This window comes from Pleuronectes platessa, chromosome 18 (genome assembly GCF_947347685.1).
Source record: "Pleuronectes platessa chromosome 18, fPlePla1.1, whole genome shotgun sequence".
NCBI classification, from domain to species: domain Eukaryota; kingdom Metazoa; phylum Chordata; class Actinopteri; order Pleuronectiformes; family Pleuronectidae; genus Pleuronectes; species Pleuronectes platessa.
Window position 1 is genome coordinate 14,298,707 of NC_070643.1, and position 20,511 is coordinate 14,319,217.

The 20,511-nt window shown below is 42.5% G+C and overlaps 1 protein-coding gene across 2 annotated transcripts in view; it reads right to left on the reverse strand.

Moving 5' to 3' along the window:
• Positions 1–16,254, reverse strand: part of ripor2 (RHO family interacting cell polarization regulator 2) — a 59,397-nt gene extending 43,143 nt beyond the window's left edge. The window contains exon 1 of one of the 2 annotated variants that reach the window (XM_053447123.1): positions 16,030–16,254. Coding sequence is in view for 1 of the 2 variants with exons in the window: in XM_053447121.1 (XP_053303096.1) it covers positions 9,092–9,452 (361 nt within the window). In the remaining variant the exon portion in view is untranslated. Of the gene's footprint in view, positions 1–9,091; positions 9,521–16,029 lie in introns of those variants that run through there. The other variant, XM_053447121.1, reaches the window with a different exon arrangement.
• Between the last annotated feature and the right edge of the window lie 4,257 nt (positions 16,255–20,511).

The window sequence follows — 20,511 nt, forward strand, 5'->3', positions numbered from 1 at the left end:
AGTGAACTCTGTAGGCTTTACATAAGCCCCTCAGCCAACTTTAACACACACACATAGACACACACACACTTATGTGCACACCCACGCACACTCTTCTTTCTTCCTGCTAGACTCTCAGCTGCTGAACAGCTCAGCCTGTAATTATGCCTGTCATCAACAGCCCTTGACTAGCGGCTATATTTACTGGGGAACCTGTGTGCACATACACACTCCCTGCACACACACACACACACGTAAAGTGACGACCATCCACACAGGACAGTATAACAAACACACACACACACACAAATATATGCATGCACATACAACTATTTATAGATGTTCCCAATCAAAATCACAGGTAATTTCGCATCGAGTTCTCAATAATTTCCTCAGGTATAATTTCACTCTGGCTCGCCCTCTGTGTCCCGAAAGAAGTTACACTATATTTCTAGTAACATCCTTCCTTCTCACTCACCTGTTTTCAGTTCAAAGAAGTTCCCAATGAGAAAAGTGATTTTCATGTAATCCATAAATGATTGTATTATGATATTTCTTACAGCAATTTATGGTAGAAATTCTATTATCAAATTATCAAAACTCTACAGTACTTGCAAGCTATTTTTGTCATCTGTAACCAAGAACACAAAGGCAAATTAATAATATTATTTAACAACACCATCTCTTATGTCATAAGTACCATGGACCTCCTGCTCCACATGTGGCATTTAAACCCCTTCGGTCGCTCGCTCAATCTGCAATCTCAAAGTCTTAGCATTTACAGAATCCCTTTCATCCAAACGCTTTACTTTTTTACTCCTTTTCTCTTTTCGTTTTCACTCTACATTTTTCCTTTCTGCATGGCTGTCAACCTCTGACCACTAAATCAGGAGGAGTCAGAGAGGCCACATGACTGGAGGGCAGGGAGGTCAAGGCTAAGGGATGTATAGGCAGAGCTGACGATGTGTGTGCGTGTGTGTGCGTGTGTATATGTGTGCGTGTGTGTGTGTGTGAGAGGGGGGGTATCAGAGTGAGAGTTTGTGGCTATAAAATATCAGAGGAACATGCTAAGTCCCGCCTTTCACAAGTTACTAGCCCTGTTAAGTTTGCCTCATTGTTGGACTTAGCCTGAATCCAACTTAAACATTAAGAAACACTTTGTGAACATTCACTTTTTAAAGTGTAGAGGTGTATTGCTTCTTAAATGATGATAAAAGCGTCTAGTTGCACATTGACCTGCGTGTCTCTGACTCAGAGGTGAACCAATTGCAGGCTGTGTCTGCCTCTGAGCTGTAGCTGTGCTTTGGTCCGTAATGACCGGTTCCTTTTGCAGGGAGAGGAGCTTTGACGCACACCACAGACCTGCAGACTGCAGGTGTCTGGCAAATACATCATTTCACCCTTCATTACACACAGGAACTTAAAAACGCAATATATATTTATAAGTATTTTGCTTCTAAGCTTTTATAAAATGTGTTTCTGGCTACAGTGATAGATTAAAGCTGCACTCACCAATATCTTGAAAAAAAAAGTCTATGCAATATGAAAATATGATTAAATGCCTTATTTCTCAGAATGTAAATCAGTCAAATCAAGAGTAACACACTTGTGACCTGCTGCACAGTAAACTCAGCTCCTTCCACCAGGTGACCTCTCTATGAAGAGTCATGGGTGGTCCGTTACGTCCTTATTCTGAACAGGATGACCTCATTGTGAGAGAGGTTCTAAACCACTCAGTGTAAACCTTGCACGCCCAGTGTTGCCAGCAGCACAGACTGCCATGGTAACCACGCGGGAACAGTAAAGGAAAGGTTAGCAGCTCTGACATCGTGGACACGAGCCACATGTTAACATCTGTGACCTGAAAAACTGAGACGTGTTAACCCTCAAGAATAAAACCTGTTGGCAAAGACAGAATAAAAGAATTGAAGATTTCTTCTCTTGCGTCATCTGGATTACTGAATGTTGCACCATTAAAAATTCACCTCTTCCTCTTTTTTTTCTTCCCTCCTGTTCTTTCTCTCCTCTCCAGTGAAAGCTGCAGAAAATAATAACAGTTGAAGTCTTTTTGGCTGAAGTAGGTCAGTGGAGCCAACTGTCAGAAGCTGGAAAGAGAGATGCGGAGCAGCCAGCTACCGTAGGTCCCCTCCGGTCAGAGCTACTCCCAACACAGAGACACACACACTACTCTACTGAACTGTGTGTGTGTTGCACCGCTCTGGACAGAGACGTCATCTGTGGTCAGACAGTGGAGGTGGATGTGGGGGCGGACTGTCAGTGTTTTAATGTTCAAGCTGCAAGACAACACTTGTGTGCATGTGAGAGGTTAGGAGGGGGATGTGTCACTGCATGCGTTTGTATGTGTGTGTCTTATAGCAGGGCAAATGGATTAAGTCGGTTTTAGATCATTCTCCAAGATCTGGCGGTGACCTCTTTGTCTCTAACACTGTTCATCCTGTCCTGCATGTCCACTGCTGCTCTGATATCAGATGTACACGTACAAAATCACAACAACGTCACTGACGAGCCCGTTTTTACGACTGACAGAGAGAGACGAGGGGCGAGCTACTGTATCTGCGTGGCATAAAAGTTGAGCTCAAGTTGACAGACAGCAATAAACATTGACTAAATTATTGCCGAGCCGGACCACCACGCTGCTGCACTGAAGTGTTCAGCTGCAGGGAGAGCTGTTTAAGAGCTGGGTGTAATCTCGGCACATATTTGATCCGCAGCTCGTACACTGAATAAAGCAGAGTCGTGTTCAGCGATGAAACTTCACCTTGGAAATACCCTGACGTTAAACATCAGTGTAGGTGTTTGATCTATAAGTTGTTATTAAGGAGAGTAAATATCAAAACAAGAGAGAGGTTTCCCCTCAAACGCTCTGAGTTGTGTGTCTGAGCAAATAAGCTTGGTGGCTAAATAAACGAATAAATATACTATGATTTATTACTTTAAGTAAAATGTATCCGTTCTAAATTTTACATCTTTGTGGGTTTTAAAGTTTATAAGACTTGACAAGGCCAGACTTAATAAATTGACACTATTTAGGTGCTTGTCAATATTGTTGACATGATAAATAAACTTTGATGATTTGAGTGAATCATGTTGCTCTATCTAAACTAATGAACGAATGTCTCAGGTAAAGGCCTCCCTCATTCCTGGAAACATGATGCTTCAAGCAGTAGCTAATCAAAAGCAAACATCTCAACAGAAAGTCAGCATGTGTATCATATACTGTGAGATAACTTCCTAAGTGTAATATCAATAGAAAATCCTTTAAAACACAGGGCATCATTTATTTGCAGATGCTAACATACAGAAATGCCAATTAGTCAAATATTATTGATAAAACATTTTGAGGTTTAAGGTGAAGTATTGTTTATTCTTTTTGAAATGCAACTTTATATCTTAAAAACGTACTTCTTGTTTAAATCAAAAGTCCCTGAAAAGCTGACAACGTATGTTCATCTTTTCGGTGTCTTTAATACATTTGGATCTTAGTTAAACCATTTTCTCGTACATCTGCAGTAGCCCATATGTAAACATGTAAAGTCAACATGATTCTCTGAGCAGATAAATAATTTCCTTCCCAGCTTTCCAGTCTGTAAAGCAGGACTGTGATCCTCAGCCTCTGTGGGCACCAAGTCGGCTCAGACTAGGATACAGTTTCCTGGGGTTTGCCACGCAAGACATGTACAGACAAGAGACTGGGAGAGAAATTGATACTGAGGAGGATTTGTGAAATCTGACCTGGCTTCTAATCTTGCAGCCTTTTACTTGAGTATCTCAGGCTAATGCCCTGTTTGAGGGTGCGTGGTGCAAAGGTATATGTCCCTGTTTCACCCTCCAGGCGAGAGTTGAAAGCTTGTTCTGTAGAATTGAGAAAGACATCAGCATGATAATATAATGAGTTCTCCCCAGAGCTCATATTTGAGTTTGTGATTTGATTAAAACGTACTTAAAGTGAAATAGAGATGTAACTGTGTGGCTGCAGTGTTCAAACGCCCACATTAATCCTTTCTCTTTAGCTAGCACGAGCATTTGAGCATAGGATTGGTGTTAATTGAATTGTTTTCAAACCAGTCAGATGCCAGTTAAGTTCCCATTTAAATGGGTAATTGGTCACCGAATGTGTCATTTACAGCTCCATATATCTCTCAGTATCAATTCTGGTAGACTAGCCAAACAATTGCTGTGTGTTTCAATTTACTTTTAATAACTTTAACATATATCAAGCCTCTTATGTCACTAAAATGTGTTGTATTTGGTGTACACTGCTTGTAATGTTGGGTTTCTATTATGTTATGGCACATAAAATTGAAATTAATTGATTTTTATACAAATTAACTTTCCAGATAGGCTTTCCTGTTCAAAATGTGGTGTCTCCTTTAACATAAGCAAACACCCTGGGTCACTCCTTTACATATTCAGGTTTATTTGCTCTCTCTTTAACATCTCTGGTGTTGTTAAGCTGAGAACATTAAAGAAAAGCTGAGCGGCAAAGTCTGGCGTGACGCCTTAAAAAGTGAGTTGAGGTTAAAACACCACATCAAAGCTTTAATCACATTCAGGTAAAGTGTCAACTTGCAAAGTTACACAAAACCTCTCTTTGGGAATTATTCAAATACGCACCTAAACATAGTTTCAATGGCTTAAAATGTTCTCAAAATCTGCAGAGGGATCTGAGCAGAAACTACCACAAAATCTAAATGATTGACATGTCATCGCACAGCAGTTAGTGTTCAAAAAGCCAACCAAAAAACAAAACAATGGCTGTTGAGCCCAGCAATTAGTGGTTTTGTCATGTAATTGCCAGTCAGGGGAGGAGTGGAAATGCATCCTATTGCTCAAGGGACAGGAACAATATGAGACATTCCTGCCTGAGAGCAGATAAACACTCTTATCAGATGACAGGGATCCAGTCCAGTTCAACACGTGGAAATGCAAAGCAGAGACATGCAAACGCTTCTAAAAGTCTCTCAAGGCCGACCTGTCAACCTAAGAGCTATTTCCTATCTGAGTCTAAATATAATTCAAGGTGCTGCGAGGAATTCTGACAGTATTAACGACCGGGGCCTTTCCCTGGAGCTCCTCGCTTGTAACTCAAAGCAGCTCTTTATGCTTTCTGACCTGACCCAGTAAGTCAAACACTGGTTTATTTGGACACCAAACACAGACCCTGTTTGACCATCGATCTCATTTTCAACTGTATTTTGACTGTCATTAAAGCCTCACTCCTGCAGCTCTCCTCTGAGGCACATTGGTCTCTTGTCCCTTTGCTTCGCACGCTGCTTGCTACTTCTCCGCCGACCACGGGGGTAAACTAGCAGACAAAAATCAGCCTCTTTGATTTACTCATGAGGGAGAAGAGGGAGTTAAAGAAGCCATTGTGTTTAATTTGGTCTGTTTTTCCATTTAATTTGGTTCGGCCATTTTCTTTTTCTGTGGAATCTTTTGAGATTGTGTGCATGTGTGGTAAAGTGTGATTACACGGGAAGAAAGCAGAGGGTTGTTTGTGCTAATGTGTGTAAAACTACTTAAGGGCTTTGACTGTGTATTCTGTGTGTAAAACCATTTAGGTGAGGAGGGGGTTCGTGCAGAGGTTGTATTTCAGGGACTTATGGGTAATGATCAGGGGTGGGCTGAGACTTGCAAGGAGCTGAGCCCTTTGAGTTAATACAAATGCTATCTTTGGCAAACAGATTGTCGATATCCATAAAATGCAAGTGAACAATTAGTGTCAAACATCTCAGTTCCATTAAACTTTTGTGATTCTCGTATGTTCACACTCTCTTATACAACTGGACTCTAAGTCTATGACCTCAAAGCTTGTGTGAATCTTCCAAAAACCCCTCAAATAACTCGCAATGTATGTCAGTCAAAGCTGTCTGGGGAGCCCAGTGACCTTAAAAGACTAAGTGCTCATCTGCATCAAAGCATCCTTAAACGGACATTTGACCCAAATAACAAAATCAAACAGTCCCATTCCTAATCTCACCCTCTAAACCTTGCTTGGTTCTCCAACAGGAAAAAAGAGCTTCCAATGGACTCCAACACCAAATACGAACCAGTACCTATATGAACTGCTGAAAAAAATTGAGATGTGGTTCAGAAGAACCAGAAAAACCTTCTTCCAGGATGAACTCCAAATTTATTCCACAATATAAAACAACATAAAAGCATAAAGCTCAGTGAGTCACCTGATAAGGCTGCTTTGGCTTTGAGATGTTTGCAGAAACAACACAGCACGTCTTATCGCAGCTGAGCATGCGCCACCAATTCTATCCCTTTAGAACCTATTGTTACTATGAATGCAGAGCTGACAGCTAATGCGTCTGATCTGCTCCCTTTTAACTCTGAGGTCAGGCCACATGAAGGTTATGCTTATAGTCGTGGAGATATAAAGTGTTGTTATCGTTTCGTGGACTCTGGCTTTTAACGTTGCACTCAATATTTTATTCTGTGCATTTCACAGCAATTTCTGCACTGCCACACACTCACCACAAACAAAGACATTATTGCATTAAATAACATCAGTGATTTTTAACTTTGCTTGCATCTTAGCATGAAAAAAGGAATGGCGATGTCACATGGTCAGTCCTACACTTTGGTCAATATTTAACTGTGGGATTGATTTGCATGAAATGTGGTAAGAAATTCATGTGCCACTCAGGAAGTGTTTGGACATCTTTGGTTGTCTGACTTGCATCTAGCACCACCCTGAGGTCAAACCTCTCATTTGTGCGATATTTTGGTTTTTGACCAAATCCTAAAAACAAGCAATTATTAGCAAGCTAACAGGCAAAACTAAGATGGTGAACATGGTAAAAAATATATTTACTAAACAACAGCTGGTAGCATAGTGAACATAATAGCATGCTGACGTTAGTATTAGCTAGTCGCTAACAGGCGGACTGACTCCTAAATGAAACCCTGTTACAGGTTACATGTCAATAAAATGTCGTTCAATCTAATGTTGTTTAATTTGAATGTCTGGCTTTAAATCTAGCTTCTGTACTTGGAATTTAATCAGTTCAACACTAAATTCTAATCTTGTGGAGAGAGCAGCTCCAAGATTTGCATTTCCACTAATAATGATGATTTAGAAAGAAAATAGGCCAGTGGTTGTAATTATTCAACACAGAATACACAGTTGAATTTCCATGACTGATCCAAAGAGCTAATGAGAACATAAAATATAACTGATCCATATTCTGCAACCTTCAGCTGTGTCTATGAATAAACACACTGTTGCCTGCCGGCCAGCCTATATGCTTGGATCCCTGCGCTGTGATTGGCTGGTTTGTGGCAGAGAATCCTCCGGTTGTGTAGCTCGTGGATGTGTTGTTTCGAACATCACGTCTCAGTCAGAAGTGGGTCAGTGGAGGCATTAACATACATTACACACCAAATGATGCAATATGAGGGAATATCCTCCTCCTGTCCACTCATCATGTGAGGAGCTGCTGCGGAGCCATGAAATCCTGAGTGGAGCTTAGACATTTACTGTGTGTTAAACTGTATTAATACCACGGTGCTGTAATGTGCACAGTGCAAGCAGATGAAGTGCAATTAGGTGGTGCACAAGATAAAGGAATAATTAGACATTTTTAGATAGTATTAAATAATAAAAACCAAACCATTTCAGAAATGTTATAGTATAAAGTTTTGGGCATTTTATGATGAATTATGGACTATTTCTATGGGGACTATTTATAAAAAAATTTCAGTTTGACACAAGATTAAACAAAACAAAATTAGAACACAACAAATTGTGAGCTTTACTTTATATATAAGTTGCTGTCAGCAGTTTCCTCATATTTTCAGTGTTCATGCTGTAGGATTATCCAACTAGCTACTGGCTGTTTAAGTTTTGATTCATCCTGTACCAGAGTGTTTTTTCTTCTATTTAAATCTACTGCCAGAGAGCAGATAAGTTTATTACCTAAAATGGAGGCGGCTATGAGTCAGGAGGTAGAGCGGGTCGTCCACTATCTAGAGAGGGTCAGCAGTTTGATCCCAGTATCGTGAAAATGTGTCTTCAGGGGAGAAACTGAACCTCAAATTGCCACTGATGGCTGTGCCGACAGTCTATGAGATGTGTGATAGCGAAAGTGCTGCACATAGTTGCACTGTATGAATGTGTGTGTGTGTGAACAGGCGAATGACAAACCTGTCAAAAGTGCTATGAGTTGTCATCAAGACTAGAAAAACTCGATATAAATACAAACCATTTACCATTGAACAAAATGTCAAACCTCTCCCTAACATTGAGGAACTTTGAAACATGTATGAGACAGAAGTACATGTGCGGAGCCATGAAGCATTAAAATACAATTCTGGTCAGAAACAAAAAATTTATAAGATATTGTACATATACCCTTTTTCTACCTGCTTCTTCTACCTGTAAAATAATCATTATTCAAGTCCTGCTGACTGATGCTACTGCTCATTATTCCTCCTGGGAGCAACTGGCCACAGGTTAGGATTACAGCTGGTTTGTAAAATAACAAACACTCATAGACTAAGAAGATGTTGAAAAGGTTTTTCTCTTGTGGCGCATAATACTTGGTTAAAACCATGTGCCTGTTACACAAGAACGCCCACACTGCAGAGGGCACGGCTCCTCTCGGTTTCTAAAAAAGGGTAAAAGTTTAAAAAACTGATATTCAAACAGTGCACATGCAGAGCTGCTGCAAAAAAGGGGAAGTGGAGAGAGAAGGCGTGAAGACCTCGTCCCAAGGATTCCTCACACTGATTATTAGGAGTGTACCAGTACTGCATTATGACTTACACTATAGGAGCAAACATTTCTATCTTACTCTACAATAAGTTAAATCATTTACTGGTGATTTTTCTTTCTCATCTGTGTGTAGCAGAGCCAACTCAAATGTACATCATCAAGCCCACCTACACGGCTGAGCAAATCCCTCCAGGCCACACTTCAACCATCACTTCCACTCACTCCTCAACCCTGAGCACAACCACGACTCACAAACCAACCAGTCGGACCGCTCTGTAATCCTCGAGCAGCTGCTCTATGCCCAGCAGCCCACCTGTAAACCCACGCCTGCTCTCACACGCCACAGCTGACCCTTGGCGAGCTTACCGTCCTCCTGGAACACATCCTCCGCCTCCTCCCGCATCCCCTCATCCAGGTCATCCTCTACAATGTCGGTCATGGCCATCACTATTCCTGTTCTTCCGCTGGTTCTCCCCCCACTCGGCTCCCTCAGCCGACTAACCGCAGCTTCAGGGAGAGCGACCCGGGTGCAAAACAGAATCGGTTTGGCCTCTTCGCTCCAGGAGACAGACCGATCTCCAGCAGGCTCCTTGCTCGAGCAGGAGAGGACTGGACTGAGCTGAGCTTCAGCTTCCTGCACTGGGATGCGTGTGAGTGCAAATGTGCCAGAAGAAGAAGTGTGTGTCTGTGTGTGTGGGTGAGAGAGAGGACTCCCAGCCACTTTCATTAAGTTTCAGCAGCAGTGCAGATTTCATAACATCCTGTGTAAAGCTGAAGTGAGAATGTGGCGTTCGGAGAGCACTTGTATGAGTAGGTGTCCGCATGTGTGTGTGTACAGTGTGGGGAGGGTCATTATGTGAGTGTGCATGTATGAGTGTTTCTGCATGTGTGTGTGCAGGTCCACAACACACAGCACGGCAATGAGTCAGCTGGAGCGCCTGGTGATTAGCAGCAATAATTAGATTTGTATTTTGAGTCAGCAAGGACATGTAAAAAGGGTGTGAAAATGTGTGTGTCTGTGTGAGTGTGTGTGAGTCTGTGTGTGTATGTGTGTGTGGCATGGGAGATGTGAGCCTGGCTCTACTTGTCATTCCTTCACAGCTCACTAGGAATCATGGGACCACACTGATTGCTCCCTCTATTTTTTCCACTTGGCCCACATCAAGGAGTCCTCGGCGTCACTGATAACGTCTGATATCTCCATGGTGCTGCTCAGGAAGCAGGGAATAAACACACTAACCTACCTACTCACATAAAGAGAGCTTTTCAGTTTTCTTCCCCCTTATTAGCATCTGTGTTTCTGTTTCCTAAACACAAACAGCTCTGCACACTGTGTGACACCACTTAACTCTTATTTTTAACTTCATTTAGCTTCTTACATTAATCAATCTAATTTTAGCTGGCATCCTTGTTTGCAATTTTTTTTTAATTCCTAATAATTTTGTAATGACAAACTTCATGCATTCACAGGGAGACTCTACTTTTTGACTATGAAATGTTTTTTAATCCAGTTTTCTAAGATGTTAGCAAGGACCTCAGGAGGCCCACTTACTACTCTCTCTCTCTCTCTCTCTCTTCGCTCTCTACAACCATTTCATGTCCAGTCCTCAATCATTAAGGAAAAGATGAAAAAAAAAGCAGAAATCAAAAAAAGCAGACTGACAGCTTTGTTCTTCCTCCTTTTTACACCAGACCTCCATCTGTCTTCTCCGTGCACTTTCTCTGACTCACATCCCATTTAGACAAACCAATTCCCAACCAAAATAGAAACTAGGCCTCAAGTCAATTCATTAACACTTTTCCTTAAGACTTCCTCTCCCCTGCCACCGTCTCCCTTTAAGGCTGCAGCTCAAGGGAGCGAAGCTGAAGACAAACTCATTTTCACTGCAGCTTGTCCAGACAACGCAGATACATCACATTCATCAGGAGGTGGGATGTGGCTCTAAAAACACGTCAAGAACATTTGCCCCGGACTGAAGGGTGTTCTGAACAGTTTAACAGCTGTTACGAAATAATTAATCTACGTCATTACAGAGAATGAGGCGAGAAATCGATTTTTGTGAGGTGTTTAGTTATATTGGTTGGACAGAGAGTGTATGCATGGTATTTTGGGGTCAGTCTAAAGCAGGAACTGAAACTATGAATATGGCTAAAACTGGAACCAAAACTGCTTCAAAGAATAAACTTGGACCTGCTTTGGCAAAGATAAAGCAGCAAAAAGATGAATATGATTGCACCATGCTCCAAAACACAGTGTTGCTTCTAAAATTGAAGATTGGTAAAAAAAAAAAAATCATGTATAATAAAGCACGTGTGCATAACATGTGTGCATTAGCTGGAATTTTTCCCTTCCAAGCACAATCAGTTCATCTCTGGGGAAAAGTGTAGTAACTTGCAGGCGAAGCAGCCTGCACGACCCTATATCAGCAATATGCACTTCAAGCAACTTGATTGGTCGATGCACCCCCTGCTGAGAAGAGGATTTGAAACAGAGACAAAGACACTTAGTTGTTCAACGTACAGAAGAAACTCCGACTACAGATTCATTGATAAAGAAAATAGTGATTAATTACAATCCTATTGGAACGAGTCCATTAACTTGAACGAAACCTTTGAGGTTAACCCCTGGTACGACCCTTGGAGCGATCCCTGACTTAGGGCCCTAATGGTGGCAAGCGAACCAACCTAAGTCGTCTTAATAATAAACAGATTAAACTGGCAGCACCGTGGCAGACGTTTGTCGCCTTGGTAACAATAAAAAATACACAGTTCAGCTTATGGAAAGGTCTACAATACTTTGGTTATGTTTGGGCACAAAACCATTTGTTTGGGTTTAGGATTAAAATGGCTTAAAAGTACATTTGTTGCCATGGCAGTAATAAAAACTTGGTTAAGGTTGTGGAACAGTCACGTGTCAATGAAATAACATAAGACCAGTCTCACATGAGAAACGAACAAGGGTCGCTGCGTTAAAAGTCAATCTGTAAAGTACATCACCTGACTTTCCTGTCATAATTACTGTGGCCACTAGAAGTCGCCCAACAAGAAAACCTAACTATGGGGTTCGAAATAAGCAGTTGCACCAAAGAATGACTAATACAGTATGGATGGAACTATAGTTCAAACGTTTGAGCGTTGATCAAAGGGAGGGAGCAGCAGGAAACATATAAAGTGGTGTCATAAACTGTACAAAAGAACAACTAGAAACAAACAGAAGTTAATTAACTCCCGCAAATTTTATCTGTATAATATTTCACTGACTTGCAAACAGAGCTACAATGAAGATGCTTAGAATTGGTGCTGGAACAGCTATAATTAATGATCACAATCTGGTGGCTGGCAGCAGACAGCAGGGACATTTTGACTTTAGTGATCTGATCCTCGAAACAAGATGCTGCGAGAGAGAGTCACCGCAGGGCCGCAAGCAAGCAAACACAGAGCACAGTGATACAGGCAGAGCAAACGCCAACCAATGCAGATACGTCCCACTCCCATCTGTTCACTTCCTTCACACTGTCACATGCTCTGGTGACTGTACCAAGATTTATGTGCAAAGTTATGTTATTCGCGTTAAAAATAGACTAGAAGCAGTCGTGGAAATTTCTCAAATCGAGTATTTGCAGACATTTCTCCATCTCCTTCCCCTCAGCAGCCGCTTCTGACCGGGAGCTTCTTTACAAGCAGCCGAGCCGGAGAGACGGGGTCACGTTCAGGCTGCGTTCACCGTGCTGCATTTCAATGACTGGGTACATTGTTGTCAACAGCAGAGAAAACCCCCTGCTTTTGGTAATGCAAACGCATGCTGCTGGGATGCTAACACACAATGCCTCCCGCGCACACACAAACACAAACACACGTCCATATAGTAAAACTTCACATTCGCACACAATGCCACCAAAGCACAACACACGCAAACTGACACGTACACACACACACACGTTTGTTACTCCTGCACTGCAAAGAGCAGCACAATCAGACCCGCTCGGTACAATGGTGTTGTTTGAATGGGGTCAAACAATGGAGCTCTTTGGCATCTGAATCGAGCCAGATGATGAGTGTCCCAGGAGGCTGAATAGGCGGCTTCAGCCTCCTACACACTCGCTCCTCCGGCCCTGACAATATGCATCAGTGTGCCGCCCGCTACTGTAGACGAAAATATCAGTCGTTAGCATGGGAGCAGCAACTCATCCGCATCCAGGCTAATTCTACGGTGCTAGCTAATTTGCAAGCGTGCAGCCTTTTGCCCGGATGCTCCAGTTGCCGTAAAACCAGCTACGAGAAAACTAGAGAAAGTCTTCAGCATCAGACAATTGAAATCCAGCATTTGAAACTTCATTGTCCTGGAATATACACAAGCACCAATTTAAACACAAAACATGAAATCGAGTTAACGCCTCGAAGTTTAGTGTCACTGCTAATTCAGTTTTACATGTCAGCACGAGACCCAGAATACAAGTTGTATGTTTGGCAGAGGACTTGGTTACATGCAGTGTATGTATGAACATTATGCATCAAAACAATAATGTAATAATGTTTATGGCAAGATTTGGGTCACTTTCATTCATTTCTGTATTCCAGGGCTGAAGACACCATAGAGGTCACTGAGTTCATTTCCTTGATTTTTTAGGCTTTCAGCTACACAGAGAGTTAATATTCTATAAATAAAAAATAACTAACGGCTGATTCAAGCATTTTTTTTCTTTCCAACTCTGTATTTTAAATTTGAATCGTTTTTTAAAAAGAATAATTTCTGCAATTTAAATTTCATATCCTCCAGTTTAAATGAGGTTCAGATTAATAATAATTAGATTTATCATGCTGAATTTTTTAGAGTGACATTTCTATGCCTTTCTAAGGTTTCCAATGCATAATATAAGTCTTCTCAGTTAAGAACTGCAGAATGTAAATTACATTTCATTTAGCTGATGCTTTGTTTCTGTATGTAAACGTATTTGCAGAAACAATCAAACAAGCATACAAACCTGAATAAAGAGAGATTAACATACACAACATGCACAAGATATTGCTGCTACACAAAAAAAACTGAATTTCCGAGTACAGGGAAATTCTGCTCCTCAGCTCAGAGATATCAGATGAGTGAACCATGACACCACAAGTCTGAAAGGAAAGAGGTCAGAAAAAATTTCCCTGTGGAAAATGGTGCATGGACTTGTCCTCCAGTCAAATGGCTGGAAGACACATGGAAAAGAAAGGCGAGTGAGAAGAGACCTGTTTGGACATTGTCTGTCTCTTATCGTTCCCCCTGCACTCTGCTCCCTCCATCCAGACCACTGTCTCCCCCCCCCCCCCCCCCCCCCCCCCCCCCCCCCGTCACTATAAGAAAGATGAGAAAATGGGTGATTGTGAAGGGGTGCCGGGTTACCCTGGTAACAATAATGAGGGCATTGCGTGGTAAATCCAATTTGCCAGGGCACTCTCTGACTCATTGGATGTGCACGTGTGTGAGCTTGTGTGTGTGCATGTGCGTGTGTGTGTCAAGCAGCCTGGGATTCAAGTGTCTGATGGAAGACATCCACAATGTACGGAGACCAACCTTTCACATACTTATGCAAGTAGAGACTCTCACACACACACACACACACACACACACACACACACACACACACACACACACACACACACACACACACACACACACACACACACACACACACACACACACACACACACACACACACACACACACACACACACACACACACACACACACACACACACACACACACACTTACTTACTGGATTTTTATGCTATTTACCCAAAACCTGGAACAGCACAGAATAATCAGTGATAATAAGTGGGTATACCAAATAAAAGTTGATTAAAACAAAGTGCAAACACTGCAAACTGCTGATTGAGATGCTTCATAAAGACCCAGAGTCAGAAGTTATCTAATCAAATAATTGTGCAAACAAGAGTGCATCAGATGTATGAACTCAAAAATTAGCCTTGTCCAGTTCACACCTCAAATTACTCATTTGCATCCTCTGGAAACTGAGCGTACAAGCACGCAGCTTGTGATTGTTTGAATAAACAAACTGGTGCGTATACCTACTGTAAGCATATCGATATCTTCTCATCTTTATGTGGTTGTAAGTCCTGACTCTGCGGTGCATTGTGTTGAAGGATAATCCCAGCGGACGCCTCCTTGTCGGTGTGGATCCTCCAAATCCCTCTGTGCTGCCACCAATGTCTAATTTAGAGCTCTGTCCCTGTCACTCCCTGCCGCTATTGTATTTTGTCTTTTTCTCCGATCCACAATCGGATCCCTTTCTCTTGCTCATGAACTCTTTGACTTTCCTTCTCCTTCCCCATTGTGCGCATCGGACAATAGTGCCAATACAGCTGCTGCACACCAGCTGTGCAGACTGGCACCGCGGAGCCGGTCGTGCCCATGCTGTGGCCATGTGGTGCCCTGCTGCTCCCGGGTTCACCTGGAGGCACGGCACTACAGGGAGCTGAGGCACTCATCTGAATGAATCAGACCACGGCCTTATCTGCTCGCTTGTCTATGTCACACTGATGAACTCAAGACTATGTGGAGGATGAGCCCATAGAAACGGATTAACTCTAGGATTCCTTTCCCAATGCTCTGATCTTTTTATGTCAGGAGCATTTTGCAGTTGCTCAAAGGCGGGAAAGTGTGATGGATGAAGCTATTAAACCGTTAGCCTAATGAGTTAACTAGCTTACAGCAATCAAACATTTCTCCCAAACCAATAAGTGACATATATCATAGGGAACATTCAAAATAAAACACCCTTTCACAATGAACTAGCACATTCACTGTGTCAAACCTGTTCTTAATGCTATTGCTAGCAGCTGCCTGATTTGGGTAGCCCTTCTGCGGCCCAGCACTTCCTCTTCAGATTTAATCAGTGTTATCATTGATTCTTGTTCTATTCTGCACCCTCAGGGGTCTTCAGCCCCCGGCCCTCCTGCTCTAAGCTTTTCATGTACGAACATGGAAGAGTAGGAAGGTCCCAGGTCATACCCCCAGGTAGAAGTTAGAGAAATTATGAAATCATTGGAAATATTAAATAAATAAAATAAATTATAAAATCAGCCTCTCTTTGGTGAATGAGTTTACTGGATATATTTTCTCAATATATATACTGAAAGTCTTAAAGCTGAACCATCAAGTGCATGTTTAAGAACACATTTTTATAACGAGTCATCTGGACGCAGGAAGCTTCCTTGAGCTAAACATCCACAACTGTCCATTCAGCCACAAGTCTACTTCTTTTTAAAACATCCAATAATTTAACAATGATGCAGTACTCACACGTAGTTGTCGGAGGCTTCGGTCGAAATGCTGCTCATTCACTTTGAATTAAGTGATGTTGTGCGTTGCCAAACTAAATTGTGGTTTTGTTGCATTGCGTTGCTCGCACCCTGGCACCGGCCAATCAAATCATGCTCATGCAAAAGAGGAGACAGAGGCAGCTGGTTAACTGGTGTGTTTATCTGAGCTGGGTTTTATTTTCTGTTTACGTCTGGCAATGTATTGATAACTATCATGGCCCGTTTGCAACAGTAATAAATGTTGGCAGTTTGTAAATCCTTAAAAAAACCTACATGTCACAACCATCTGATGCGCCCTCCAAACCCGGCAGATCTCTGACAGTTGTTTATCGCCCTATATCTATAAGCAGATCACAAGTAGGCTACTACATAATCTTGTGCTATTTTTGACAAAGAGCCATCTTCCCTAAAGGGGATATCCAGAAACCAGATAAGAAGGATTGCAGCAGGGTGGGGCCGCAGGGTGGCAAGAGCTGTCAAAACCACAGTTTCCGCTCCCACGCCACCCAACACACCACTGTGTCCTCTAGCTTACATTACAGCCGACACCTGCCGGCTGCAAAATGGGGAAGTCGACTTTCAAAACCAGTAAAACATTGGAAACTTTTGCAATGTGCTCTAGATGGACAGTGACATCCACATATACTGTATGTGGGCCTGCACTCATGTTTGAGCTGTAAAACCCGTTGTCAACAGGTATGTGAACACTTAAAAACACAAAGACTTCATTCAGCAAATTTAGTCAGCTTGGGGGGGGGGATGCATTCATAGATTTAAACAAATTCAACCTAGTGAACCGGAAGGGAGGATGTCACAACTTCTGAGAAATAGGGTGGGGACCTGGAAGAAAGGTTGGGCAACAGTGTGTAAAATAACGTTTCGTGCACATTGCAGGTGCAATTCTCTAAAAAGTCAAACCAGACACGAGGGTTGTCACGGTTAAAGATCGACATTAAAGGGATTCATTCAGAGTTGACAAAACCGGTCTCTGTGTCACACATGCAGCTTTTCTGCCCTGATGGTCAGAGGAACAGGGGAAGTGGGAGCGGCGCTGGAAACTCTAGTGACAGCTCATCATCGTGCATGAGGGAATACAGAAAAACTGTGTATGTATGCATGTGTGTATGTAAGAGTGTGTTTTCCCCCTGTGTAGCTTTGCATCAAGTCACTGCAGGGTGATGACATCTGGCGTGACTACACATCTGTCCTTCTCCCGGTAGGACTGAGATGTGCCAACCTCACATGACCCACATACATTTAAAGTTTTGACTATTTGTTCCTGCTGGATTTCTTATATTTCTGGGTTCCTCATTTCATTCTTGTTTCATAAACCACCCTGCATCCAAACACCGTCATCTGCTAAACACCACATCCCTTCGTCTTGTGATTTAACAACTTAAATTCAGATTTTAGAAAGTACCTCCAAAGCCAGATGACTTTATACAACAGTTTTCACAGGCCCACTCCCAATGACAAGTGTGTTTATGTGTGTGTAAAATAGGCGGATTGCCTTTTTTAAATAATAAACCAAACCTCTCCATAGCAGCTTTAAATATGTGAATAAAATACTAAAATAAATAATAATTGACTCAAATGAACGATTTCTCTCTATTTAACAAGACTAATCGGACCGAGCATAAGATGTCAGGATTCCTTATTTTTTGGGACATGATGCAATTAAGGTTTGATTTCCATCCCTGCTGGTCACAGCAAATATATTCAAATTGATTTTAAAGAAATATACTTCAGCTGAGAGAACGAGAGGGAAACAGAGACTCTCCAACAAAACCAGAGAGTTGAATCGAGGCGTTCATTCTGGTTCATCAGCATTTGAATGTTCCTTGTCATGTGTGAAGCCAGCATGGGTTTAACCAAGGCCAGCAACACACACACACACACACAGACACAGACACACACACACACACACAGACACAATTATCTCAGTCTGGCATCCCTCTGTGGGGAATGGACACTCAATAAAGCCACATCCTGGCCTCCATGAAAACCCAGGAGTTCCACTGAGAAGCACAAAGAAGAAGCTGGCAGCTCGGTCCAAACCCAGTGACATGGGAACCATGAGCTCATGAGCTTGTGTTGCTCCACACTCAGACGATGCCAAGCCTTCCAGCTTTGACCCTGAGACCCTGAAACTGGCATAAAGTCTGACTGGTCAGTTTTATACTATTCAGCAAGACCTTTTCTCTTTGTGTCTCAATGAAAAGATTAAACTGATGAGATGGTGGGAGGCTGTTTTGTTGTATATGTTGTGTGTGTGTGTGTGTGTGGGGGGGGGGGGGGGGTGTTGAGTCTTTGATACCGGCATCTCTGAAAACCCAACTGAAACTGAATGAGGATCTGGCAACAACACTATAAATCCTGGGATGAGAACCTGGACCTCCCCTGAGAGAGGAGAGAGACAAAGCCAGCGGATGTTCAGTAGAAAGGAAAAAGGACACTGGCTCAAATTCTCTTATCGATATACGTCCAGTTTTGTCACTCTAACGAATTCATCCGGCTGCAGGGAGACATTGGAAATAAATCCTTCCAGGGGAAAATGAAACTGCATTCATCACAGCACCACTTTGGACTGCGCTGTTTCTCGTTATTGTGAAGTAGCTTTCAACGTGATTCCTTTTTTCCTTTCAAACGTTGTGCTTTGTGAGTCATCAGCGAGGGGCTCAGAGCACGACAGCTGGACAAGGTCGTCCTCTACTTTCCTCGCCTGTGCATTGTGCCATTAACGCCGACAGCATGATCTTTCATTGTTTTTGCTGGTTCCGTCAAACAGAGAGGTCAGAGGTCAGGCTCGGTTCAACCTCTATCTTACTCAGTGGAAGGATATTGATTCTCAGCTGTCTCCACATCAAGTGCTTTTCCATCATTTTCATTCCATTTTCATCATTTTTCTATTTTCTAAATTTGTAAATCAATCAACAAAATGGGATGGGGAAACAGACTTAGTCCAAAAAAATCTCCAGTGTACAGAATTAAAATACAAACATGAATGTGATATATGCATCATATTCTCCACGTCATTTTCTTTCATTTGGGATTTAAGTGGCGCTCTGTTACAGTGATCACGCCTTGTCTCTGCCCCCTCTTCTTCTGTGATGGATTAATGGGACCTGACAAGACTATTAGCTCCAACAATTAGTGATCTTGACGTGCCCGACTCTAAGTATGAGGAGCAGTAACAGGACTGGATGGAAATGTAGATGAATGCACCATGTATGCTGAATTTCGGGAAGTTGGGTAAGAATAAACATTCAGATGGAAAATGTACTATTGACTCATGATTGACAGCAGAGACTGACTTGAGAATAGGTTGAGCGTGTATATGGATGGCATTACAGCTGCTGCACACCAGCTGCAGACTGGCACAGTGGTGACCACGGTGCCCATGTGGTGCCCATGTGGTGCCCTGATGCTCTCGCTCCAAATACGCAAGAGGGCAACGTTCATATCTGGGATATTTTGGCTTCATTTCTGAATAGTGGGAGGAAATGGAGACGCGTCATCCATCTTCATTTACAGTCTGTGTCTCAGAGTCTGAGCAAATGGCCATGTTGGAGATGACTGGAATGACATGTTATTCAGATGAACTGGGCGATTTTTACTCTTCCATTTGTTTTTATTCGTACAGCACACTTGTAATAGTAGTAATATCATTTACATGCCTGGGCTTTTAAGTGTTGTGATTGAAGGTACTTGCATACGAAGACGTGCTGTCAAACACAAGTGGAAATGTAAGCTACAGCAGAAAGAAATAAATGCTTAACATGCACTCCTTCTTCGGGATATGCAGGCAGCAATTTATTTTGTTCTCTCCCCCCCACCCCCCCTCCCTTTCTCTCTCCCTTTCTTACTCTCTTTCCATTAGTTGTTCTCTGTGTTCATAAGCTGCCCACGCAGCAGCCCTGCTTGTTGGATTTATTGTGTGAAATTACAGAGAAAGGGCCGGCTTGATTCCTGTATCACATGTGCCCTGAAAACTCGTGAATTGAATTGTTTTGCTGGCGAGGAGGGAGGGACGGGGGAAACGCGTAGATAGGCAGGAGAGAAAAGAAGAAGAGAGAGAGAGAGAGAAAAAAAAAGTCAGAGACAGAAATTAGAAGAAAGGAGAATAGTGGCTGAGCGCTGAGGGAGTATCATTTCCAGCTACAGATGACAAGTGGAAAATGAGCCTAGGCAATGTGTAATCTCCTCTGATGTAGTTTTACATCCCAACACTGCCTCCTGAATCAGCGGGGCTGCAGGAGTGAGGAGGCGCGTTGCTATGGAGTGGGAAGATTTTTTCAGAGAGTGAGCACCATTACAATTCTGACTGGAGAGGAGAGGAGAGAGTGACATGAGGAGTAGGGAGAGGAACTAGAGGAGAGGACATGAGAGGAAGGAAGAGAAGGCGAGAGGAAACTTTAGGAGAGGAGGTGAGAGAGGGCAAGAGGAGAGGAGGGAAGGGAGA